Raw genomic sequence first — 27,515 nt, forward strand, 5'->3', positions numbered from 1 at the left:
TGCATAGAAATGAATAAAATACATAAATTAAAATAAAGACAGTGCAACAATGAAAATACAACAATACAAAATACAAACATTGCTGTTTTAAAAAATAGCATCCTTAGGTATTATTTATTAAGAGTCAAAAAGTAATTCAATCTGTTTAGCAGGTCTGTGTGGCTTTGTTTCTAGCAGCTTAAAGAGTGATTCAACACTAAAACCCTCTAAATTAGATGTAGAGTCACTTTGTTACACTATCCATTGATCCTGGTCCCATTTCATAGTGTTTATTGCTCTTCCCAAAGTAAAATCCATTAATTCTGTCCACTGCCACCCCCCCCAACATGTAAATGAAATTAAATTTGAAATTGAAATAAGATTTAATTGAATATGTTTTCTGTCATTGGTAGACTTTTTTATTTGTGATTAAAGGAAACTGGCTCCACGCCAACCCGGGAGGCAGTGAGATGAAATGGCGAGCATCCGTAACTGGATCACCTGAGCGATGGTGTTCACACTCTCATCTTCTCACAAGTGCACACTTTAATTAAGGTTCGAAGGGAAGAGGACAGCAATGATGATACGTGAGCTGCACCTCGGCACTTCGCTCTGCTGATCCCTTCGGTCCTATCAGACATTAAGCGTCTCCTGGCTGTCTCCTGTTCGCCATAACAACCATGTACCTCTGATTAACCACGACTGAAAACATGTCCTCAGAAATGTAGAACATCACAGACAGAGTGAAGGATACAAAGGACAAAAGATTGATTCATGACACTGAAGTAATGACGGGTTAATGTTCCTACTGACATATGACATCTGTGGTTGAAATTAAATAAGTATATTTACATTCAAATTGAAGACACTTTGACATCCTGCTCTACATTTCTACTCCATTGCAATTCAGAGGGGGATATTGTGCTTTTACTCCACTACTTTTTGTTACAATTGGAGTTACTTTAACAAATCAGGACTTTGCATATAATGAACATATAATATATAATGCATTCTCATTGATTATTAAACTACCAAAAACTATATAAAATACATAAAATTAGCCACCTCGACCAGCTACATGAGTAAAGGACAATGTACCCATTAGTGCATCAGTAATAATCTAGTGATATAATAGTAGTATATCAGTGAGGTAATTCTCTTACATATTTCTACTTGTACTGGAGCATGTTATATTGAGGTATGGCTAAATGGTGGAGCACCATGCAGAATAGCCTATGTGCCGGATACCACGCACCAGCCACGCCCGTTAACGGTAGCTCTCCTCTTAATGATCCAGGCACTTGGTGTATTAGCTAGGATAGGATTTAATGACCTTGTTAGGTCCCAACCTTTACTGAGACTAGGGATACCTATTATGAGTCTACTGAAGTTAGAACAATATAACCTTTACTTTATATCCTGAGAAGATTTAAAAAGCTCAATGTCCACAATTTCTCTTTAAATGCAGGTATTTTAACTTTATTGCAAAATATAGCAGGGAAAGGCGTACAGCTTTAAATTAATTAACAAACATATATTGATTTCTAATTGATTCAGTACTAAAATCATTAATCTAAAGGTTAATTTAACTGATCTTGACTGATGCCTCCTTGTTGGTTGTTCTTTAATCTGGGGAAGGAGAATAGAGAAATCCTTCGGCCGTGGATCGTTCCTTCCCTGCAGCGCCCTGGATGTCAGAATGAAATGTCCAACTTTGTCCAAAGAATGGTGTTTTCACCCGTCCTTCCTTTGCTGCAGGTTGAGCAAAAGAGTCTCTGTGAGTTGAAAACCCCCCGGCCAAAGGGAAGTGGTCAGTCCCTTGTCCGACGCCGGAGCCTGTCTCAGTCTCGGCCGGAGATTTTCACAAAGTCCCTTTCTCTGTGGTGTTAAAGTTGCTCAATTCTCACTTCTTGAATAGATGATTTCTGAGTCCGCTTAAGTCCCTTGAAGGTCTTAGCACCAGGAATCCGACCAAGAGCTTCCTCTTTTCATGCTCCTTTTATATTTTAATCTCAACTGCCTCCATGCAGTTTGTCCCATGTGTTAAGTTATTGTCCTTACAAGGTGCGGTCTCAAGTTCAAGGTGTTTCCTGTATGTTACTGTTAAAAAAGGTGAACGTGATTGTGGAGTTCCTCAAAACCTCCCTTCCCCGGAGGCATCAGTTTGGGCGCCAACTGTCATATAACACCTCCGTTGCTGATTATGGTTAATGTGTCACATACACTTCCTGATTCAGATGTGATAACACTTTGTCTTCCTTTCACCTCTCTACTGTCAAATCATACAATGATCTAAAACATTTCCATTACACAAATCATCAGTACATTTCTTTACTCATTTTAGTATTAACCTTTACTTATTTCATGATTATTAATCATCACATTTGTAAAATACTTCATCTCTTATAAATCACTTATTAATTTGATCCTTTATAACATGACAAATCATTAATTTGTACTTCATGCATTCTGCTTTTACTCACTTCATCCTAGATTGTGACATCACACATTGCTGTTATCATGAATCACTCAGTCCACAGAGGCCTAAAAGCCTCAAGAACAGTTCTGGGCAGTGAGGGGATTCAACTTTACTTGACAGGGTATACAGCCTGTTCAAAGCCGACAGTTAGATAGCAAAATTAAACTTAAGGGTGTGTGTGTCATCTGTACAGTTAATGCTTCCTGTACTTTTATCCAGAACTATCATTTGCAAAGAAACTAAACTTAACCATTTTCTCATTAACTGTGATCTTACAACAGCCCTCTGGACCCTGCATGGGGACACTTCTGGAGGAAGGTTTATCCCTTAGGAAGTCCCTTGTCAAATCAAAGGTCACGACTGAGTGCATGAGTGCATGAGTGCATGATCTCCGGTTTGACTGACAGTGAGTGAAAGACAACACTGCGTGCGGATGAGGAGGTGCATCCGGTCAGCTTTCCCCTGTGACGCTGCAGCCTCCACAGAAAATAAAGAGCTTGTAGCTGAGCCACGGATCACCTGTGAGGAGAGAGAGGAAACACACCTGTTGGTAAGAGCACAGACTTACTTATTCCACTTGAATTGATACTTACACAGTTGTTGTGAAGTTTTTAGATGATTACATTAGTATTTTAATCAGGATTTTGTAATCTTTCTTTCTTTTAGTTTACAACGGTTGTCTTCCAGCAGTAAAAAGGATGGTGAGTGTTTCCGCTCTTTGTTTTATTTTCTTCTAAATCAAATATCCTCAAAGTACAGTAAAAGTTGTAAGAATTTCCAAGACAAACTTTGGTTTGCACAAAGCAGTTGTTATGAAAACTAGTGTGTTTCAGCCACAGCACCAGAACTAACCTATGTGTTTGTGTGATGAAGTGTGCTTTGACTCTTGAAAGGTCAGTGCCTTTTCAAGCCACAATAAGATCTGAGACCTGTGCTGCATGATCAGTCCTGAACAATACACATCACAAATAACTGTCACCACCAGGCTCGACATGGATGCAACCCAAGATGCTTTTATTTTCGATAAATTTAAATTTCCATTTCATTGCATCCTCATTTTTGTGAAGATGTGATCCATGCAGACACTCTGATGTCTAATTTACTGAAAAGACTTTCTGTGAAGACGCACTCGTTAGTGAAACATTGGCACGACTCGTGCAGTATACTTTATATATTGGCACGAAAAAGGAAGAAGCAGCTTCATTTGATATCCTTGATTTGATTTGATCCTCTCCAGCGTGTTGAGAGATCTCAGACTGTCTGATGAGGATAAGCTGATTTCAGATGTAAAGCGATGGCAAGAACTCAGTTGATGACGGTGGTCTAATTTAAACCATATTGTATTACCATGTGCATGGAAGCTGCGGGTTGGAGTGTGTGTTGTGTCCTCACTGGGCTCTAATTTCATCAAAAGACAGTTGGGAAACAATGCTCCCTGATGGCTTTCTGTGCGTCTTATAATAATAGTCAATAATAAAAGCACTGACTGTGATTTAACCGTAGCATCTTGTGATAAAAGACAGAAAGCAGTCGTGACTGATGTGTGTAGTCTCTAAAGTGAAGCTGTGGTGTCAAATTAAAGCTCCATTTCCTGATGCATGCAGGCAGGGTCAAGGCTGTGACAGTGACGTGTTGCAGTGACACTCTGAGACAACAACAGAGGGAGAGGTGGAATTCTTTAGTACATCACACACACAATAGGTTCTGTGTGTGGCCAAGAATCAATGAGCAGAAACTTTTACTTTGAGGAGGGGGAGACACTATTTTCCCACCTGCGCAGAGTTTGGAACAAGGATTTTTTTTATTGCTTTCCCTTCAAATGACATTTTCCTTGGAGAACAATCAACCATGAATGTGTACCATAGTACATTCTGAAATTATGTGCATGACTCAAAGCAGCTGCCAGAGTTGATTAAGTTTGTACTTGCCAGAGTTTGGATAGACAATAAATCAATTTTATAGTGCAGTTACAACAGTCACACATATGGTAGCCTGTCACAACAGACAGCAACATTCAGTATCAGTATCAGAGCAAACAAATGAAACAGTGTTTCTGATGAGGCTTTATTCTTATTGTTGTTTAATCTCTGAGGGCAGGAAGCACTTTAAACACGGACCAAAGACCAAAACCTTCTATTGCAACAAAATACCTCATTTATTCTCATTTATTTCATTTTTCATTTGCAACATTTTGTTGCAGGTTTGTACAAGCTGGTTTCAGGTGGTCATACTTGCACACAGAGAGTTGGGGTGTTTCCTTATGAACATGCTGACCTGCTCCTAACAACAGTTTTCCAACCAGGACAAAGAAAAATTTCCATTTATCAAATTTATTACAAATGTGTTTATCATGTATTTGTGTTGCTCTCCTCCCACAGGCGTACAGAGGCACCGTACGACCTTATGTCAACTTCAACGCCAAACATGATGCTGAAATCCTTCATAAAGCCATGAAAGGAATCGGTCAGTTTCTCCCAAGAGGAATGCCTCACTCCACTGCTGTTCATGTTTCACACTCACACTCACCACTGTGGTCTCCTGTGTAATAGTTAACATGGGAAAGATGAGCAGATCTGAAATCTGTCCACAGTGGAGAGCTTTTTTTCAGGTATTTACACTATGATTTGAGGGCTGACGGAATTGCATATAATACAGTCACTCCCTAACAGTGTATGTCATTAATATATATACATGTATATATTCAGAAGAGTTTGGTTACAAAAGTATAATCAGCAACATTTGTGCTCTGCAATTTCTAGTAAGTTTCGCCTCTCTTTAAAACCAATATAACAATAAAACAGAGCGATGACACAGCTGTCAGGGAAACTTCCTCACTTAACAATTAGTACAACAAACACCATCCTCCCCAGTGGGTTTGCTCTAATTAGAAAAGAAACTGACTATTGACAAGTTTTAAACTTAAACTTGAGCAAAACACCATCACAGTAATGAGCACTTACTGTACCGCCAGTCTTAGAGACAGTGGTGTCTATAATATGATGGTAGAAGCAGAGGGTGGTCTATTAATAATCTGAAATCATTATAATAGTTAAAAATCTTACTATATACTGTTGGCTTCTTGATAACTATTAATACAGGACACTAAACAATTACATATTCTAAGTGAAGTGAAAAATTAATTTATGCACAAAAAATAAGCTTCTTCCTATAAAAATAGGTCAATGTTGATTAAAGACAGGTTAGTTAAAATAGAATTGTCTACATCCTTATGTTTAACAATTTATTCTTTATGGAAATGTGGATGCCATACAATGAGCATGAACCTATGAAAGAAATGTGGGCACTATCAAGATGAATAATTGTAGAAAGGATTGTAGAAATCAAGGATCTTGGGGTCACATTTTTTTTTGTTTTTGGTTATAAAGCTGTTTGGCTTTATGTGGATTACTTTTTAATAGTTTTACCTTTGACCCAATTTTCCTCTTATCCTTGTTCTAATTGCAGAGACACAAAATGGGAAACTGCAGTCGTTAGTGTGAATCAATGGGCTTGTTAATAATCATCAAAGAGAAGAATGATGAGATATCTCTCCATAGTCAGAGCTGTCATTACATCAGTCATTCTGCCATAATGATCTTGAAATAATTTAATATTTTGATCCCTCAGAGGAAATATCCCATGCTGCTCTTCAGCCTGTTTCTCCATCTCAGCCATTTTCTTTGAGGTGCTGGTGATTTTCAGGAGCTATTGATTGGCTTTTGAATGCCGATCTCCTGCTTTAAAGGATCAACCCCTCATGTATATTGCAAGCTGTCACCTATTCTCAGTGAGGTCAAGGAGAGCAAACAATAATACTTTATTAATCCTTTGTTTATAAAAACAAGAAGTAATTCTGGTTAGGTCTTTGAAAGACTGCAGCTTCCCATTATTTATGTTTGTGGAGCTAAATTAAAATCAGATTGAACCCAAAGGTAGAAGGTAGCACACACTAATCTCACTTTCTCCGATGTTCATGCATGATCTGATGAAGGTCACTGTGCCGAAACGTTAGCATGGTTATTGACGTGGCTAGAATAAATTTGTGAAATTGACATTAGTCAACTTTGCCCTAAAGTTCTGTGCATGTGCTACCTTTGACTTTTGGGTCTTCAGTGTTGGAAGAAATCCTTTTTTTCTTATTTAATGACTTCTGTTCCAGGTCATTTTCTACATGTTATCTAACACTGTTTTGACTTGTGGTCCAGGTACGGATGAAGATGCAATTCTCATGCTTCTGACAGCCCGCAGCAACGATCAGCGCCAGCAAATTAAGGCAGCGTACAAAAAGGCGTATGGAAAGGTAAGGTGAGCTGCTGAGAATGAAACGGAGAGCTGATGACAATCAGCAGTCACAGTGATGGATGGTTACAGGTCACGTCAGCTGCTGTCTTCTCCTCACTCACCAGCATTCCCACAAAGATGCTCAATCCTGCACAGAGATATCTGCTGAAGTGTACTTAACTCAGGTTTATCAGTTTTTCTGCCATCGCCTCATTATTTACCTTTTCTTAAAGAATGTAACAGGCAGTAATCTATAAATTTGTTATTGTCAAGCAATCCCGTCCTAAGCCCAATACCAGCTATGTGTTAATTCGTCTCGTCTCAGTACTTTCCCTTTTCCTTCAGTCTGTCCGTGGCTCTCAGCCCCAACCTCATTCATTCTTACTAAGGAAATTCGTAAAACAGTTAGGCACCACATTTTTTAGTAAACATTATTCACAAATGAGGAAATTGTGCTTTGTCGTGTTTTGTGTGCTACTTCTACTCCATTGAATTTCAAAATGAAATTCTCAAAATAATGTTTATAAAACATGATGCATAGTTAGAGATTGAACAAATTTTAAGTTTTAAGTTTAATTGGGGTCTCTTGTTACTTTTCTAATGACACAAAAAACAAAGAATAGAACATAACTTTACTACCTCATGGCCCTTCAGATTTATCTTGTGACCCTTTTTGAGGGGGGCCGACCCATGTTGGGAACCCCTGGACTGAGAAGCCAAAAAGAAGTTGTTAACTTAAAATACAACAGTAAAATGCTACTTTACATTGCTGCATCAATATTGAAAATTTAATAATGTCATTTATAATAATATATCAGTCACAGGAAACATTTTTGTAATAATAACTAATAGTTATTAAAGGACATTTTTCTGTTATTACTTCTACTTGACCAGGACTTGTGCTTGCAATAATGCATTTCCTACATTGTTATGTTACTACTTTTACTACCACCACCTCCACCACTGTCTGTTGCACTAAAGTTTGACTATTCAGCCATCCAAAACAAGAGCAAGTTGACATTTTGTACCAACATTCAGCAGCCAGACAGTGAAAAAGTAATCACAGAAGAGGCAGGAAGGCCAGTTTCCTACAGTCTTAATGGACCAGAATACAGTTCAGTTATTTATTCTAGGCCAGGGCATTTTACGCTCTCCTGCTCTTACTCCTCGATCACTCTGTCAAGCTATTTTATGGCCACCTGTGGATTGAAAGCAGCAAGTTAATTTTCTTTCTGTGCAGGTTATTGAAAAGCATTCCAGCTAATGTAATTGCTGCCAGAAGTATAAATAAATGAGGCAGCTTGAGAGAAACAGGATACATCCCCCGGAATATGTCTGAATATTACAGTGTTTTATCAAAATAACTCAACGAATGAACCTATTTGTTATTTTCTCTATCAGCGTGCTTTATTATATCTTGTAAAATCCAATAATTGCATGCATTTCAGATGTTAATGCAAACTACTCATTTGCAATAACATCTGAAATTACAGCTGGTGCCTGAAAGTAAAGAAAAAAACAGTAATTTCTCTGAACAGTGCACAAAATATAGAAATACGCTGATGTTCATAAAGAGAGGCGAGGTTAGAGCTCCTATACAGTGAGCTGTTAAAGAGATGAGGGTTTGACTTGTCTTTTTATTGAAGACCACTGGCCAAGAGCAATAGATTATAGGACTTCTAGGGTGTTTTGTATATACACACATACGCTCAAATAATAAAGACACTACATACACTATTACTCATTCTTGTCACAAATTCTATTCAGGTTGTGCCCCCGGACATGCCCAGATATATGACTCATTACATACATAAATCAATTTATATGATTTCTGCACAGGTGAGTAAAAAGTGCAGATTTGTTAGCTGGTAGTTTAAGGAAATGTATTTTATCTCAATATATAAAATAAATGCAATTCACACATGGATATATTTTATATATGTTTACTTTTAAGTCTTAAGTCTGCTACAGATACTTTATTTCTGCACCTTTTCTGTCTCTGTTGCTGTAACAAGTAAATTTCCCGAGGGTGGGAAACTTATTATCATTTTAGTCATTTCATTCCTCTGAAAATGTAGTGAAATGTTATTTTGTTTTGTTTGTTTTTAGCAGTTATGTTTAATTGATTTCAGTTTACTTTACTTTGTCCACATTTACACGCCTGAGTACACTAAAGTGTAATTTTTTCTTGTCATGATGCTATTATTTGTTATTTTGCTGGTATTGTCTTTACGGAGTGTCAATTTGCACTTGGTGGCTGATGGGTCAAACACAGCACCTAGACCCACGAGACTGGACCAAATGTTAATACAACAGCTGCTTGATTAACAGTTTGCAGTTTGGTTAGGTTAGGTTTAGTTTTAGGAGAAGATCACAAATCAAATGCAGATATAAAAGGTAGGGTGCATCAAACACATCGGCTATTCAAGCTCAGGTGCAAATAGCATCTGCTTTTGTTTAGTGTTTCTTTATTGTCACAGTTCAATACAAATGCAATTATCATTGTTATTATTCTTCTTCTTCTCGTTATTAATCACCTTTTACCCACAGGACTTGGTCAGCGCACTGAAATCGGAGCTCGGTGGGCTGTTTGAGAGTCTGATTGTGGCCTTGATGACCCCGTCTATCTCATATGATGCCTCCCAACTGCGCAACGCTCTCAAGGTAACTGATCGCTAAATCCAGATCTCACGTCCTGTATGGTATGTTAGTGAGTTGAGACCCTTAGATGATACACCTTTTTTGTGGTATTTGACATTCAATGCTGAAACATTCGACTAAGCAATATACTTTTAGTAGCCATTTTGCTTTAAACCTCTACCAATCAATACATTTCATGTTAACAATAAAAGACGACTGTAGACAGACATACGCTCTGACTAGCTGATGAACAAAGTGGTGAAGCTCAGTAGTCAGATATTTGTATTTAGAGGTAGTTGGAGACCAAACTAAATTAAACTGAGAGTGAATATTGGTCCTTCATTTCTCAGGCGTGCCTGCTGGGTGTATAAATTGGCAGTTGTTTGCTAACATGTTCGCCATAACAATAACTTCATAAGGAGATCATGTGTCGTGTTGTGGGTGCAAATGAAATAACACAGATTGTAATTTAAGGACTTCACCATTTTTGGTAAGACAGTTATTTTGTTAGCCACAGCCTTTTATTAGGTTTTGACAACGTGAAAATGACAATTTAGAGCAGAAGGCAAGGACACAAACCAACCGATTTAATGGACACAAGATCCGTTGTATTATTTTGTATGAAGCTGTGTCATGTTTTTGCTGTTGTTACATTAATGGCATTAGCTGTGGTTGGATCTTCTTCATGTGATAAATGAATTTTTTGGTTTGTTTTTTGTGCATTTCTTTGGTTTAAAAGATCAAAACGAGAATGATCCATGAAAAACAACCTGCTGGAGCCATATCATGGAGGGCTCAGTACTGTACTTGTGCATAATGAAAATCATCTTTCAAGTGTTGCCATCCTCAGTAATTGGTTAACCTTGCCTTTCTCTGTGTATCTGCTTCAAATCTATTCAAGGCCAGAGGTTAAGGCTGATTTTCATTACAGCTACTCTGGAGGCACTATCCTGTCCTATTATCATTGCCTCTCATCACATGTTGTGTCTTTGCTTCTCAGTGCAGGTTGTAATACCTGGGAGGGTAGAAACAGAAAGGTGTTTTAATTAGATTTCTTCTCTCTAACCTCTAATGTGGCTCAAATAAATAAAATGTCACACCAAAGTAGAGTCAGAATGGCGAGCACACATATACATTTTTTTTGAGGCGTCAGTACTTCCCTATTTGCTTTTTATGTCACACTTAAGGCTTATAAAGTCTGAAGGAAGTTGCCTGAGTAAAATAGGTTTAGAAAACACCTGGATTCTCTGGAAACTATAATGGAACCCATTCTAATTTTTCTTTAATCACATTTATCTTTACATTACTAGCGAGAATGAAATGATCAACTGAAGTGAAGGCAAAGCATTTAGTCCTTGGCCTCGACATTCCCATCACACCTGCCGTTCTGTTTGTTTGGTATGTCAGGCACTTATTTGCTCAAAGGTTAATTACAGCAAACAGAAGAGAATTAGCTTTAAAGTATTGCTGAACCTCAAAGCTAATTCTGTTCAGCAAACTCTTCATTCTCTAATAACACACCTCTTATTTCCCTCGACCTTTTTTCTTTAGCAAATGTAAGCCTTTGTCTCTTTTAATTACTAATATTGCTCCTTACAAACACTGAGATAACAGAATAAAAGATAAGACTGCTATGAGAATATGGTGCCACACAAATCAGTGTTGTCTCATATTGAGCTCATCCGCTTATTGTGTTTGGTTCCTAGGGCGCCGGGACTGATGACGAAGTGCTGATTGAGATCCTACCCTCGAGGACTGGCGAACAGATTAAAGATATTATCAAAGTGTACAAGAAAGGTGACTTACTCAGCTGCGACAGAGAGAAAAATAATATGTTTACATTTGCCAGGTATTGGTTAGTTAGTCTGATCTTTCTTTGGAGTTTACAGGGAAAAATGTGACAAAATTTGAGCTGCATACTAAAATAAAAATGAGAAAGGAATGCTCACCATGATGTCCATCTTAGTTTAGCATTTTAGCATTCAAACATTTTCTGATTCACACTAAACACAAAGTACAGTTGATGCAATAGACCTTCTTCATGGTGATGCCATAGCAGGAAAAGCACTGGTGAAACGATGGCTCAGTTCCAATCAAGTGTCACAGTCAGCCACCTAGGTGGAATGCGTCCATTTTTTTTTTTTTATAGATAGATAGATGGATAGGGTTTCATCTCCTGTAATATGGAGAAGTTCTGTCATTGATGTAATGAATATATTCCTCTCTTAACACCTTCCACACTCAAATGTGTCACTGCAGGGCTGCTTTAAATTGCAACAAACCACAATGGAAAATACATGACAGCAAAGGCACAGAGGGCCAGAGGCAAAGAGGCCAGTTTATTTGATCTGGACAAAAGAGAAGGCTATGCTGTCCTTTAGCCAACTAATCAAATCTCTGCTGTCGCTGCTGTTGGAGCTCTTCCTGCAAAACCGAGCTCGGCCCACTGGGGTCGATTGCAACCATTAGTGACTGTTGTGAGAGGGAAGTGTAAGCAATCTTTTGCAATTCGTCTCCTCTTTCTTCCAGAGTGCAACGGCAAGCTGGAGAAAGATATCTGCGGTGACACCTCAGGACACTACCAGAAACTGCTGGTGATCCTGCTGCAGGTAGAGAGGAGGGGGGGGCTGCTGGAAAGAATTGTATTTCCTTTCCTGATAATGAGAGCCTCTTGTGATGCCATTACAAAGTCATGAGAGGTTTAGGTGTGGGTTGGGGAAGGGGAGGCCGATTACAGCACAATACACTGCAGTTGGTTTCTCAAATGTGTTTTGGTTTACAGACAGAAATGTAATCTGTATGGTTCTGGGACATGCAGTGGATAATGTAATCTTCAGGGGTTACTTGGGTTGAGAGAGGCTCTGAACAGGTCTGAGCTCACCGGATTTCCATCCACACTGACCTACTTTTGCTTTCTGTTTGTCTTTCTACCCGTCTGTCCTCCTCTCTGCTGGATCATTTTCCGGCTCTCAAGGGGAACAGGGAGGAGGGAGTAGACGAGGAAAGGATCGAGAAAGATGCTAAGGTAAGAAGTACATGAGACCAAAACGGGAAACATTTGAGTTTTTGTTTTGAACATTTTTTTTGTGGGTGTCACAATTTCACACAGTGGCGTCACAATGGATCCCCTTTTCATCAACAATCTCTAAAGAAGATGTTGTTAATTATCCTCTTGTTTTTTTTAGATCTAATGCCAGGATTTTTTCAAAATCCTCACTTTCAGCAATATGTGCTCACAGCAACTACAGTATAGTGTTAATGTTAAATAAAGCATGCACTGCGTCTGACAGTGGACTACACACCCAATATGTGTACCACTGTGAGATATTCATAGTGTGCAGTGCTTGCATACTGTTATACGTCCCCGTACATAGCATGCACTTCACGCACTATTGGTTTATACTAAGATTTCGGACATACCTCACACACTGTTTTAGCAAACTTAATAGCATGTTAATAATAATAAGTAATTTTGGACTGTCTCTAGGCTGGGAGCAACACATAACCCAATAAAATGTTGAATTGCCGTTCATACACTTAGATTTTTGTGCAAAACCAAATATAACATGTTAATTCATGAGCTTTAGAGGTGCTCAGAGGCAGCTTTTGTTACTTTTGCACAGATCCAGGCTTGCATGTTTCTGGTCTTGATGCTAAGCTAAGCTAACTGGCTGCTTCTGCATCTACAGACTCTACAATAACTACATTAACATTTTGAAATTAATACAATAACAGTTTTTTAATGTTAGAGTGCAACATACTGCAGATATTGAAAAATGTAGGCAGTAGAAAAATGCTTCGCAAACAGCCAGATGACCTTTGTCCTGCAGATCAGAAAACTTAATTTCACCAACTTCTTTCAAATGTCAACATGTTAAATTTACGAGTATATTTGTGTAGCAGCAATAATAAATAAAGTGCAATAAAGGTAAAGGCCAAGGCTGAAGAATAGTCAATAGGATAAATTAATGAAAACGATGTAAGCCTTTCAAGGATGGAACAACTTGTTTCCAATATAACATTTCTAACTGTGAGTTGGGACATAACAACGATAAACGTTAAGTGATCCTACAAGTGTCCCAGTGTCCAACACATTATCATGACACCAGTCGTGTTTTCCTAGTAACAACAAGTTTTGCAGGTTCTGTGATCAACTATAAATGATGAATGATAAATAAATGATGTACGAATTGTCAATAAATCATATAAATGTAAGGTTATGTCTTTATTTTATTGCTCATGAGACGAGACATATACGATAAAAGTGCATGGGAGGACAGAATAAAACTTTGTAGCTTTGGCACGGTACAAGGTCCTACATCTGCACAGTCACTCAGTGCGTTCCAGTAAATCAATAAGACAACACAAGGCTGCTGTGTGTGTGTGCCTGTGAATGTATAAGTGTGCATCTGCCACTACAGGAGCTGTATGCTGCTGGTGAAGGCAAGTTTGGCACAGATGAGGAAAAATTCATTACAATTCTTGGCACCAGGAGCGCAGAGCATCTCAGAAAAGGTGAGTGTGTCAGTTTGTTTGTGCCACCATGTTTGAGTTTTGTGATGTGTAAATTATGCATCACCAGCTGAAGGAGCAACATCAAATGGTGAAAACAGAAGACCATCACAGTGCATCATGTTATCTTAAAATGAGCAATATGAGTTACATTAAACACCTTGGTATCATAGTTGCTGACAAGTACAACAGTGAAAATATTTCAGAAGGAAGATAACATAACAATTCATACATTTTTAAGAAGAGGTGAAGTTGAAATGTGCAGGAGAGGCCAAAACTTGTCTCAACACAAACATTGTAAGACACACAATGTAAGAGCATGACAAGGAAATAGAGAGCACCAGAGTTTATTACGGTGTGATAAACAACAGCCACAAGCTCAGCGGCAGTCCTCAGGGCAAACACTGCTCGCTGCAAAGAGAGGTCAGCGGGGAAAATGGCAAGACTTGTTCTCGGTCGGTCGGTCAGATGACAGACTGAACGCACAACTCACTGAAGAATTAAAGTAGACAGAGTCGAGCTGCTGAAACCGGGTCAGCCGACGGCTTCGATGAAGCAAAAGCGAAAGGGAATGTGATCATTAGAGGAACTTCACACTAAGGAACTTCTGCATCAGTGAGTCCTCAGACCTAAACGATAAAACAGGTTGTCTGTCAGTACCTATAACCCCATCCCAAAACTGTCATACATGACATATATTCATTTTCTGATCTAGCTTTTCTATGGTGATGTTTATGCAACAGGAACTATGATAATAAACTTAAGTTACAAAGTGCTGTACTTGGTACTTGGGAATAATACAATAAAAGAAATTCAGCAAAATGATGAATTTAGTTTAATTGAATTAAATAGTATAAAATACAGAACAATAAAATGAACATAATTGCACAGTTGGGGAAAAAGACTCTCAGACCAAGCACTACTCAGTGGATAAGGTGGATGGCATCAAGCTTTCCGTTTAAAAGGATCATACATAATATAATATACAATTTATATTTTAGAGGCTACACAGCAAATGTCTGAGAACATATGGATGCCCTTCATTAATTATGTGAACGACTTCGATCTAACAGAAGAGACTGACTAAGCAGTTTCCAAACTTTTAGGATTATTATTTTTCTTAATGGTACATACAAAGGTATTCATGTACTCCATTGTGCAAAGATTAAGTTTTGTTAAAAAACAATTTGCATTTTTGTTTGGAGTTTTATTTGTTTGTGCCAATGCAGCAATCTACTCATATTTATATAATATAAGGATGTAAAAAGCTGTATTTTATGTTGTTGAAAAATTGAAAAAAAAAAAAAAGGTGGAAAAAAATAAAATAAATAAATAAACATTAAATGAATACTATAACCATGCAGCAATCATCCAACCTGATGATTCATGAGTCACAATGCATCTGCCTTTGTTACGTAAAGACAGCGCCAATTACTCTCCAGGGCACAAGATGTTCCTGTGCTCTGTTCCTGCTCTTCCCAGGAAATCTGAATCATCCTTTGTTTAAAGTGTGTGAACAATAACGCCACCATTTTTCTGGTCAGGACTGTCTCTTTAGCAACAATTAACATTTCAAGATTGTCCAGGCACATAGCGATGACTTCAGCTTACCCTGATGTCCTGTCCGTGGATCTAAACTTAGCTACAGCCACAGCTTGTTTCAAATGTGGTGAAACTGCATGTTTTAGGTACGAATCAGCTCCTGAGGTAGTTCCCACATCTTTTGTACTCATCCATTCATTATGTGCGTGCCTTGTTGTGTAGACACACTATTACAGCTTGATCAAGTTGTGGCAACAATATGCAAACAATTGTGGTCGTTTGGTTCCCTACAGTGTTTGACGCCTACAAGAAGCTCTCTGGCTCTGATATAGAGGACAGCATTAAAGGAGAGACCACTGGGAATTTGGAGAACTTACTGCTAGCTGTTGGTAAGACTTATCAGGATCATGCTTGACTCATCGTAAAAACTGGGGGTTTGTTTTTCGGACATGAATGTTAGAATGAAATACAGCAGACGATAACACTTGACAGAAGAAATCAATGCCAATACAATGTCAGATTGACAAAAATTAATGTTAATGTCTTTTTTTTTTCTAATGTGTTTTTCTCCACAGTAAAATGTGCCAAGAGTGTCCCAGATTTTTTTGCTGAAAACCTGTATAAATCTATGAGGGTAGGTATCACACAGGATGGCACTGGAGGTCCTCATATTACTTTCTACGTTTCAAGGTTGTGGTTGTATTTTTCTCACTAGTTCATTTCGGTGCATTTTGAAAATCAATCAGCACTCTCTTAAAACTTGCCAGAGAAACAGGCCGATTGCTTGGTTCCTGAAAGTGCTACTTAAAGCATTGTCAATAACCGCAGCATGGCTGCTTGCTGCGTTCTCGAGAACTGCTCATCTAATCACCCTCACACTCGACACTGCACTCCCTTGGCTCCTCAGCAACACACCCACCAAGTGTGAAGTCAATCGGATGAACGCTTCTCAAGAAATGCACGCACATCTGGGGTCGAGAGGCCGCCACACTGGACAGGTCAACATCCACTCCATTTTTCTCATAATGATATCTTTCAAATTTCACATCCAATCAATTTATCACTCAACACTGCACTTCCTCGGGTCCCCAGCCATATGCCCATAAAAGTATGAACGGGACCGGATGAGAACAGTGAAGAGAGACACAGACATACATAAAGACAGACAGACAGATAGACAGAGACTCCTTCTTTTATAGATAGACTATTGATTTGCAGTAATGCAGTTTAAAGAAATAGCGCAACATTTTGAGAAACATTTTTATTTGCTTTACTTAGCTTAGCTTAGCTTATCTTACCTTAGCTTAGTCTAAAGATTGAAAAGGAGGAAACATCTGGCCTAACACTGGGCAGAGGTAACAAGCAAACAACTACCTGTTAATGTCTTCTCATTTAACTTGCAGCAAGAAAGTGAGTAAGCATGATTTCACTGATGTTAACTGATGTTCTCTGTGATTGATTACTGCAGGCTACATATCCTCAGGAGTGTACAAATTGATTTTTATATCATATACATCAATCATACATATTTATCAATTACTGGCAAAAATGCACAGGATGCATGAGCCTTCAATGATGGGGTGTGTTTTCAGGCTGATGCGTTTTTGAAGCAAGTGAGTTTCCACTGGATGAACATGTAATTTTTTAGACCTTTACCTCCAGCTGGTGAGTTTGTTTCTGTGTTTAGCGCGCCGGAACCGACGACGACACCCTGATGAGGATAATGGTGTCGAGGAGTGAGGTGGACATGTTGGACATCAGAGCCAGCTTCAAGAAAAAGTATGGAGCATCTCTTCACACCACCATCCAGGTACTGCTAATTATTAAGCCATTCTCAACCTCGGCAGTGTTTCTTTATATATTCACAGTGTTTGTTATGACATGGTCTAAATAGTCTAACATTACAGTTTTCCTTGATGTGCTAAACATGCCCATTTATCCCTCTGCATGCTCTAAAGCACCAGCTGGGTGTATCACGGTTATGCTGCTTATACACCATTCATGTCAGTGCAGTGATGGAGGGGAGATAAGTGCTTTACTTAAAATGGCTTGTTCAACGTGATGAGACTGCTTCCCTGCATTTCTCACAAGCTGAAGGGAATTAATTCATTCTCCTGGGGCCAGATGCTCAGGCAGAGTTATTGCCTTCCTCCAGTGGAACTACCAAATGGCCAATATTGAATAGATAAATAAGACATTATGCATTAACCTTTGATTAAGTGCTGTAAAATACAGAGAGGAACTAATCTATATATTTCAAAGTTTCAGTACATTTATATTTTATTATAGCAAATATTATTGCTCCCCTTTTCAACAGTGTTTGTATTTCATAGTGGTATTTTTCCCAGTGACACTGTTTCATATCACTTCTTATGACCTTTCTTATATAAAAGGATTTCTGAATTTTTAAACCTAAGCCCTGTTTTTACATGTTTTGGGGTCAAAATGACAAAGTAGTAGATCGCCTCAGCTGGTTGAAATGGCTAAAGCATAATCCTCTGGGGCAACTGGGTTTGATCAATGTAGGTCCACTAAAAGTGCTTCTTTTTACCACTGACAGGCTCAGCGTGTTGTTCAAAGTGTCTGACAACGTCATGGGAAGGATTCCTACAGAGACAGACCTGTAAGACCTTTTATGTTTTACCAGAAAGAGCCGTTATAGTGCTCCTGTGTAAAATTGAGTTTCTGGCCTACAGCTGCCTTTATCTGCCTTGATCAGTTACTTTGCTTGTGTTAACACACAATAAAACAAAAAATCTAACTGATAGAGGCACCAGTCAACCAGCAACGTCTGTGTTCTGTGAGGTGAAAGTGACAATTGTTGTCAATGGAGTCTGGTGGTTTTGAGGAGAGCACTATAATGGCTGTTTCTGGTAAAAGATAGAAGGTCTTACATGTCTATCTTTGCAGGGATCCTTCCTATGATGTTGTCGCGCACTTTCAACAAAAATCTGGTGGTAAAAACAAGCACTTTTAGTGGATTTACTTTTACGGTTGAGTTTGCCCCAAAGAATTACACGCTGGCTCTACATTTTGGGAGCCTTCGCTGAGCTCGCTAGTAGGAGCTGGGCACATGTGGTGAGCTGAAGGGGGAGTCGTCACATTGCAGTCATTCGGTAGACACTTTTGTCAATAGCAATGACAATATGAGCAATTTGGGATTCAGTGTTTTGCTCAAGGACGCTTCGACATGTGGAGAGGAGGAGCGGGGCGATGCTACCACCTGAGCTACAGCTGCCCACATGCATGAGAAGTGACATACAAGTGTCATTGGAGAAAATACAAATAGGGCATTTTTTAATGAAAATATCTGCAGCAGAAAAGGAAACTGACTTGATGACTTCCACTTGAATTTCAAATTAATTCAAAAGAACAGATTATAGATTCAGAATCGATTTAGTAAACAAAGAGGATCCTTCTGAATTTTATAATATTTATCAAATAATAATGTGTGTGTTGTTTTTCTGCAGGACGACACAGCTGGAGACTACCAGAAGGCTTTACTTTACCTCTGTGGTGGGAATGATTAATGCTGTTTTATGATGTGTTCAGCAGCACTGAATGATGAGCCGCCGTGCTGCTGAGAGACAAAGCTACACATGAGATGAGGTTATTGATCTGGAGTTGTTGATTTTTTTCTGACTTTAACTCACTATTGATTGAATTACTGTGAATTACCCACTTGTCATTTTGTCTAGTGATAATATTCTCTGCATGACCAGCAGTTAGAGTACCCTCGCTTAAAAGTTATTTAATTTTTGTTTGGTATTAGATGTAATTGAAACGGAAAACAGCAATAATGACTACAGGTGCAGTTGTAAATATTTAAAATATCTGGCTATTTTTTTAGAAAATTAAACTGATTTGCTTCAGTCCTGTGGAGCTATTCTCTGTCAAATTTACATACAATGTTAGCAGTTGTTTTCAGTGCTCACAGCATGTGTTAAATGCAGCTTAGAAAATACAATACTGCTGCTGAATTATTAAACCCTACATGACGACAGAGCTCCCGCTCTCATTAATTACAAATGAACTACTGATCAGGACTTCAACTGCAATGCAGCTGTCAGTGATCAATAAGTCATGAGGACACTATTAGACGTTTGTCAACTCGTATAGAGGCATGTTCTGCCTCCATGTCTTTCTGCATGAAGGACCCTGATGTAAAACAAATTGGGTCCTTAAATCAAAAGGTGGAAATCACTTGTACCACAGGGTGGCAGCAAAGGCTGAGCTCAGCAGACTGTTTCTTTTCTTTTCATTCACACTGACTGAAGAAGTTTAAATACCACTTTTAATGTCATATATTTAAATATATGTGTTCTCCCTCTTTGAGTCATTGTCAAATTTTGTTATTTCACTTACTTTATTTTCAGTATCAACTTATTTTTCATATCAATTTAGAATTCAAGAGTCCAGTATTCAGAAACAACTTCATCAGGTCTGATTTACTTAGCAGCTCATAAGATGTTTTCAGAAAACAACCTTTTTTCCACAGTTTGACTTAAGTAATATGCATTTTCTTCTGTTTGTCTTATTGTTTGGTGGGTAATTTTAAGCACATGCCAGTGATTCAGCCCATCTTATCACATGTATTTCATATCTTGGGAAGCGTTCGATCTGAACAACAATTCAGAATAAAGTTCTGTGTTTGAGATGCTCTTGTTCTCACAACAGGTTGACAGTAGTGCGAACCAATCGAAGTGTCGCTGCAGGCTGAAGCTTTAAAATATAAAGTTGTTATTTCATTTTCATCTCATCTGATCTTTGAGAGAGTTCACCAGTTAGAACAGGGCTTCACGCATGTATACTAACAATCACTCAGACGAAGTCCCACATGTCAGAAAATAGTGAGTATTTGTACACGTTTCTGTGGTTCAGAAGGTTCTCCTCACGTTCGTAAAATCTGTCTGCCAGACGTTGTATTATGTATTCAAGAACCACCTGAATGTCCAAATTGAAAATTTCATGTATTGACATGCCTTTCTTCAGAGACTCATGTTCGCTATGCAGACATGTATTCATTCCAATTATATGGAAAATTTGATGGTATCTTTACTACAGTCATTAAGATATACAGTCATGACTGCATTTCTGCAGCTGTCTGAGCTTTTTATTGCACTTATGCTCCTATATGAGTTTGTGTTAGACATTATGTGGCTAAGAGAAGACTGATGTTCTAATAAATTATATTTATTACATATTGATTACCGAAGGTGAATACTAAGTTTGCACAGGCAGAACAGACTTTGTCAACAAATCCAGTGTATCATGATTTCACTACTAAAACAAATAGATAAAGCCACAAAAGAGAAAAAAAAAGTGTATTATAATGTCTTCAACCAAAATACAAAACAGTTAAAAAAGGAGTTTTAATAGATGTTAAGAAGTGCATTTGAGGGCTGGTCTCAAAAAATGTGTTTTAATTAAATCTTTTAAATGGACTACCAACACCATTGATACAAAACATAAAAAAATACGAACTTATGTGGCTATTGGGAGAGAATTGGAAGGTTTTGATTTAAATGTGTGCCATTAATCTTATTTTATAATCAAGTGTAGTATTGACTTGCTTTTGGCTGCCTCTTTAAATGAGGTAAACCTGCTGAGCTGAGGAATCGAAGTTTTAATGCTGATGCCTGACCGGACAAATTTCAATAATTCCTCAATGAAAAAGTTTATCAGGGCCAAGTCCAGTTTGTGAAGTGTCTATTCAAACCCACTGAATCGATTTACCCATAAGTTTAACCTACAGAACATAAAGATAGTTAAAACTATTCAAAGAAAATTGAACAATACATGCACATCTTAAGCACATCCTGAAGCACACTGTACAAATGCTCTATGTAGAGCAGGATGTACATCAGTCTGCAATATCTGAGATCTCCTCTGTGGCATCATAAAAATCATTATAACACATCTACAGTTTGGGTTGTTGATGCATTTTTCAATCACTAAGAATGACTCAGTATTTATGTGCCCAGTGGCTGCAAGTTCTTCTTCCACTGCAAAATGATGCTGTAAAGCAGCACCCAGCTCCAATTTAAAACAAAAAGGAAGTGGCACAATTCTTTTCCAGTTTAATGTGTTTATATAACGTTCTTACCAAAGTTTCAGCTGAATCTCTGCTGTAATTCAGTTGTTCTCAAGTCTCTGTTTTGAAATGTGACTTTTGTGGGTTTAGGGTCAGTTTATGTTGCGGTCAGAGTCCTGGTGGATGCTGGTTTGTTTGTTGCACCACACGCTTATCAGTCTCATTTCATGCTAACAATGTAATATTTGTGGTGTGTCATTAATACCCTTAATTTCTACGTAATCTTGGCTCTGCCAAAGCTCTTTTATAAAGAAAATGCCATTCACACACATACAAAGGCTTTAATACTGAAGGAGTATGTAAGCCTGATTGCACACACACACAGAAACACACACACACACACACAGAAACACACAGTGCCAAATCTCCTTAGAGTCAGTAGTGCTGGGGTGTGTTCTCCCTTCTTTCAGTTCGACCAAGGCCCACATCTCTCAGCCAATCAGGAGCCACAGGCAGTCAGGCCACCTGTAAGTCCACTCCATCCACAGTCCACTCAGGAAGGATGTTTTGGCTCGGCTTGTGAATGGGATAAAAGGAGATTTAAGGCCGCATGAAGTGCTAAACCTGAAAGAACAAAGCAGACCAGTGCTTCTTAGTGGAAACACAAGAAAAACCTTCCACCAACAGGAGCTTCTCATTCAGGTGAAAGCATTTTTTTTTTTTTTTACCAGAGAGTCACTGACAGTCTTGATCCAGTCCTAAATATCCACTGTCCAACATGACAGATGACAGCAATACATTCCAGTCCAGTGTATCAAGGAAATACATCCGTGCATCACAATTTATGTCCAGTGAAAAGTAGCTATACAGTAATCACAAGGTTCACAGGTAATTGTGTTATGGAAGCCGAAAACATGAAATTGACAATCCAAAGTCCTCCTGGGCTTTTCATACTTATCTCAGGCACAAGGCCAGAGTTTATGTCCCATCACAGACCTGCAAAAACAAATGCATTTCAGTGAGTATAACAGCATGGGGGTCATCACTTCGGTTTCAGAGATGGACTATAAGACTATGGACGTGTGAAAATTCAGTGGAGATCCTTGATTCTTTCAGAACATTAACCAAATGGGTATTATTGTTACCACAAGCGTGTCTCATACATCCAATAAAGGGCGCCTGGTGTACCAGTATCAGGCGCTGAGGGGCATGACAAAGCCACATTATTTGACCACCAGTGAATGAGAACTGCCTGGTTTTCTATATACTGTAGAACAATGTACCCAAAATGCCTATGTCTTTGGTTGTAACTGTGAAAATGTTCATCCTCATAACCTTAAATTGCTGTACTTGCATCATAACTGTATTTCAGAGCTCTGAGGTTTTGTGTGTTTAACTGAGCTGCATACAGAGACTGCAAACATAACAGCACATTCATCCTTTACTGGATGCTTTTATCCAAAGTGTGCTACAGTATCATAATGCATGGGCGACCCCTATTGTCCACTCACTGAGACATACAGTTTACTGTTAATTTACTGCTTGATTCATTTTAGTGCCTTTTGATTGCATACAGTTGCGATTCTGAGGCAGCACTGACCATTGCAGATCGTTCAGATGCTGCTGAATTTTTGGGAATGACAATGATTGTATATTAGAATATAAAAACCACTCTAGTGCAGTTTTAAAACACTTCAGACACTCATCTTTACTCTCCTAAACATGTCTTGAGTAATATCATTTTTTCCGTGGTTCGCTTGCAGTTGCATTCAAGAGGACAGTTCCTAATATGGAACAGATTCCTAACAGTTTGAACATCGTCGTTGGTCTTTGAGTTACGTAATCAAATGATTAACTTTACAAAGTTGTTAGACTGAGAGTGAACAGGTGTTTTTTTTAATTATGGGAATTGTTTTTACTGATCTTCCTCTTACAGCAGTGCTTTGCAACACATTTCGCAAGCTGCCCTGCAGGATCAGAGTCTTGTGTTTTCAGCAGCTGGTGTTTAAAGATCTTGCTCGAAGGAAAATTCCTCCCAACATGTACTTCTATATTCACAGCATTCCTGCAGTTATGTTGTGACTGCCCTCTAATTTACTTTTTTTTTTTTTGACGGCCACATTGCTTCGTCTGCCTCATCTGCCATTAAGGGATTTCCTACATAGCCCAGAATGCAACCTGCTGAGAGTCTGAACTTGATGGATTTCAGCTGTAGTAATGCATTATGTTACAGCAGGAGATGAAGCTGAAATCATCAAGAAAAATGGCAGTCATTCTTGAAGCCCAGCGTGTCCCCAGGCTCTCACAGTCACAGGGTGATCTTTTCTCTTTATTCTTGTCCAAATTTTCATAGTTTAGTCAACTATCAGGTGACAAACAGCTCTGCTAAAAAGATTTTGTGATAAATTGATAACTGATACAAGACTATTTCCACATGACTTAATAGAAATAACCCTGGAATGCACTCACTTTAACATTTTGAATGCTCTGGAAAGTCCATTTACTCCATTTACTCAAGTGTTGTACCACAATTTTGAAGCATTTGTTCTTTACTTGAGTATTTTATGCTACTATTTTCGCTCATTTTCAGAGAGAAATACTGCAGCTTTCACTTCACTACATTTCTTTAAGAGCTATAGTCACCAGTTACTTTTCAAATTAAGATTTTACACACAAAACATAAAATGTGGTCCATTGTTGCTGTTTTAAGTACCAAAAGTAAATGAAGTAGGTAAAATCAGCTCCACCTTGACCAACAACAACATATAAGTAGTGCTTACTTATTAATACATCCAATAATATCAAAGTAAAACTGACAGTGGCCACTTATGAGTACTTTTACTTTTATTACTTAAAGTACATTTCGTTGCCCTCCACTTTTACATAAGTGAAGTTCTGAATGCAGGACTTTTACCTACGATGGAGCATTTTTATACGGTTGCATCACTACATTTATTTAAGTAAATGATCTAAATACTTCCTCTAGCACTGACCATAAGTGGGTTTGAATCATGAACACTTTGCAGCTACACTAGCTATTGTCGATTGAATGTCATGTAGGACATTAAAATAAGCTGAACTTAAGAGCATCAGGTCAACTTTGATCAAACCACTTTGTACCATTTTAGCAACTTTAGGACATAAATCAAGTGAATCAACTCATTGAAATGGGGTGGAAAGGTCTAGTGATCCTGAGCCAAACATTATGTGATGATACTCCGAACAAGACCCTGCTTCCCTTCGGCTTTGATTTTGCAAGTAGACAATGTGATGCGGATTCAGAGGCTTGTCAGTGCCAAAATATGCAGGTCAAGGCCTCTAAAAATCACACTCCCTCTGGTTAAATTACTGTGTCAATACCCAACACGCTCAAACTGCTAATCCCCCAGCAAATACCTTCAGCAGGACTGTGCTCACACATTTAGAAAAGAAAGGAGGGAGTTCTGTAATAATCGAAGATACTCTGTCCAAATTAACATATCAAAGAGCAACATTAAGGAACAGATAAGTATTTATTGAGGGGTAGGACCAGTGTTAACAATATGGGGAAACACCTCAAAACTGTGAAATCTACATAACATCAGTTAAAGCTATTCTGTGAGAATAAATGATTTTTTTTGGCTAAGCAGCAATAAAGAATCTATAATAATATGATTGACATGATATGCATTGATTCATTTTTTCCTATCTCAGCAATCATAATCCTGCACCATAGTAAAAAGGAACGTGCAAAGACTCGACCAGGAGTCGCTGCAGTACTCCTCCGCCAGCTTCTTGTTATCAGGTTGACAGGATTTGACAGCTCTGGGTGCTGGCCGCAGGGCGGAAGGAGGGTCGGCCTTATTTCGGATTCTGAAATGAGCATCACTGGAAGCTCGTCTGCACATACCCGCCCTGACCAACGCACTACTGTCCTGGCACAAGTTCTTTTGCTTCTTCAGCGCCCTGGCCATTTGCTTCCAGTACAGTTTAACGTTGGAGGCGTACTGCTGACAAGCAGCCGGTCTGGCGACGTATTCACAGCTGAATCTTCTGTCCCCCTTCTTGCAGGTGACGCCAAGGATGAAGAGGTCCTCACCTGTTGCTGCCCAGGTGCACTCTGCCTTGTCTTTGGTGACCATTTTGCCCTTAATGGGTTGTGCAGAGACAGATTTGGGTTGACGGCCCACCTTCACCCCAGGCCTGTCCTTGTGCTGTCCTCTGTCCACTCCTCTTCCCCTCCGTCCATGACTCTTGTGACAGCTGCTCAACATCAGCTGATGGGAAATACAAGCCAGGACCAGCAAAATGGTGACATTGGTGAGTAGAGCCATGAAACAAGCACAAAACACCCTGTAAGGGGATAAATTCAGATTTAGATGACGAACCACAAATCCCTTTCATTTCCCTTCTTAAAGGGAATCATTATAATCCCTATTAAACCTATGTTTTAGACGGAAACTGCTAGTTTTCCTGTAGGAACGTTGTGGGAGCACTGAAGGCTTAAGACAGTGACAGTGATGAAAGGGGAAGGTAAGGCTAGATTTTTTTGCACAGCACATTTTGAGGCAATTTGCTTTAGGCAGAAAGAGGCATTAAGAAAAGATATAAGCAAAACACAAGGCATTACAAGAAGTCACATGTAAATTGGATTTTAAAAGAATGAAATGAAACAAAAGATTAAAAAAAAAAGCTATAAAGGAACAAATGAGAATAAAACTTTACAGTGCAACGAGGCAGCAAAGAGACGGGAAAACAAAGTTTTAATCCTTAATTTAAATGACAAAACAATTACAGTAAAACATTGTACAGATATAATGATAGCGTAGAAAGTTAAAGATAACAATACTACCATACCATACTACTCATTGTGCTGACACACACCGTATAGTTACATAATGGGAACATAACAAAACATAAGGAATTTAATTAGATAATTACCATATAGGACCTTATAGAAACTTTAAGGTATGAAGAAGATACTGTAAGTAGCAGCCACCACCACACACATACACGACAAGTGCTAAAACTACACTACTACCAAAGTGATTAGTAATCTGGGATCATTATAGATGAAACAGTGATGACTTGACTTACCTGAAGTTCAGAGAAAACTTCCTCACTTCTTAACACCTGAGAGCTGAGAGCCACAGTTATCTGCAGCTTAACTGCACTGCTGCAGAATCAGCCCTCCCCTCCACACACACACACACACACACACACACACACACACTGCATTATTGGAGGGCTTATGGAGTGTGTTGTGACTAGTCAGCCAATGAAAGAATGGCCTTTTAGAGATATTTTGAGTCAAATTGCTACCATATTTTTGTTATTTTAACAAATCTAACCAGAGAGATTTTAAAATAAGAGATTATTATAAGAGATTTTTTTTTTAATCATCTTGTATTGTATTGTAAGTATTGTATTGTATGTAATCAAATTAATGAAGTCATTCTGGTAAAATCTTGGAGATAAAACCACCAAAATCAAAAGCTCCTCCTCACCATTTCTCCACTTCTTCGTTCTCAGTCAAAACTCATTTGAATTAAGTAAAGAGTAAAGTTGTACTTTTGCCTGAACTTGTAAATACTTTAAACAGATTTATGTTGAGATATAAGGACTAAAAGTCACCTGTTTTGACAGATTGTGCTGCCTGCTTCAAGAAGTCCCTCCGGCTTTATGGTAACTTCACTGATAAGGGATTGATTTGAAACGAATGCAAATGACTCTTTTAAAACGTTCACTGGACCATCTGTTTGTTCAGTGTGCCAAAGATAAAATTATTTAAAATATCTTGAAACAAGCCAGGTGTTCCTGCAGGAGAAAACTACTGAACTAGGTGATCTGATTAACTTAACCAACAGCGGAACCTACAGGCCAAAAGTGGTATAGCAGGTAATTTCACTATTTCATTCTCACTGTGATGAGGATTATTATTTTTTTATAGCAGTTGTTTTCACTGTTTTGCTCTCAGATCTCACTAAAATCAATACATCTAACTTTTGTGCAGGGCTTTTGGAACTGATCATCAAAAATGAGCAATAAAATCAAGCTGATCAACACAGA

At 38.5% G+C, this 27,515-nt stretch overlaps 2 protein-coding genes across 2 annotated transcripts; one reads left to right on the forward strand and one right to left on the reverse strand.

The window, feature by feature from the left end:
- Positions 1–4,797: 4,797 nt before the first annotated feature.
- On the forward strand, positions 4,798–19,341 carry anxa5a (annexin A5a). Its single transcript, XM_070836427.1, has 11 exons — positions 4,798–4,921; positions 6,664–6,758; positions 9,290–9,403; positions 11,086–11,176; positions 11,909–11,988; positions 12,354–12,404; positions 13,801–13,894; positions 15,727–15,822; positions 16,009–16,067; positions 17,121–17,243; positions 18,904–19,341. Exons 1-11 carry the CDS (start codon positions 4,798–4,800, stop codon positions 18,961–18,963), a joined length of 987 nt encoding a protein of 328 aa, XP_070692528.1. The 3' UTR covers positions 18,964–19,341.
- A 5,815-nt stretch (positions 19,342–25,156) lies between these two features.
- LOC139207715 (fibroblast growth factor-binding protein 1-like) lies at positions 25,157–25,780 on the reverse strand. Its single transcript, XM_070837463.1, has one exon. It carries the CDS (start codon positions 25,778–25,780, stop codon positions 25,157–25,159), a length of 624 nt encoding a protein of 207 aa, XP_070693564.1.
- Between the last annotated feature and the right edge of the window lie 1,735 nt (positions 25,781–27,515).

The sequence above is a fragment of the Pempheris klunzingeri genome, chromosome 9 (genome assembly GCF_042242105.1).
Source record: "Pempheris klunzingeri isolate RE-2024b chromosome 9, fPemKlu1.hap1, whole genome shotgun sequence".
NCBI classification, from domain to species: domain Eukaryota; kingdom Metazoa; phylum Chordata; class Actinopteri; order Acropomatiformes; family Pempheridae; genus Pempheris; species Pempheris klunzingeri.

What these genes read in the sequence shown, in the direction of transcription:
- LOC139207715 (XM_070837463.1), bottom strand. Translation starts at nt 25,780, where the DNA reads ATGGCTCTACTCACCAATGTCACCATTTTGCTGGTCCTGGCTTGTATT.
- anxa5a (XM_070836427.1), top strand. Translation starts at nt 4,798, where the DNA reads ATGTGTTTATCATGTATTTGTGTTGCTCTCCTCCCACAGGCGTACAGA. An exon ending in AACTGCGCAACGCTCTCAAG is followed by an intron (nt 9,404 to 11,085) that starts GTAACTGATCGC and finishes TTTGGTTCCTAG; the next exon opens with GGCGCCGGGACTGATGACGA. An exon ending in TGCTGGTGATCCTGCTGCAG is followed by an intron (nt 11,989 to 12,353) that starts GTAGAGAGGAGG and finishes CCGGCTCTCAAG; the next exon opens with GGGAACAGGGAGGAGGGAGT.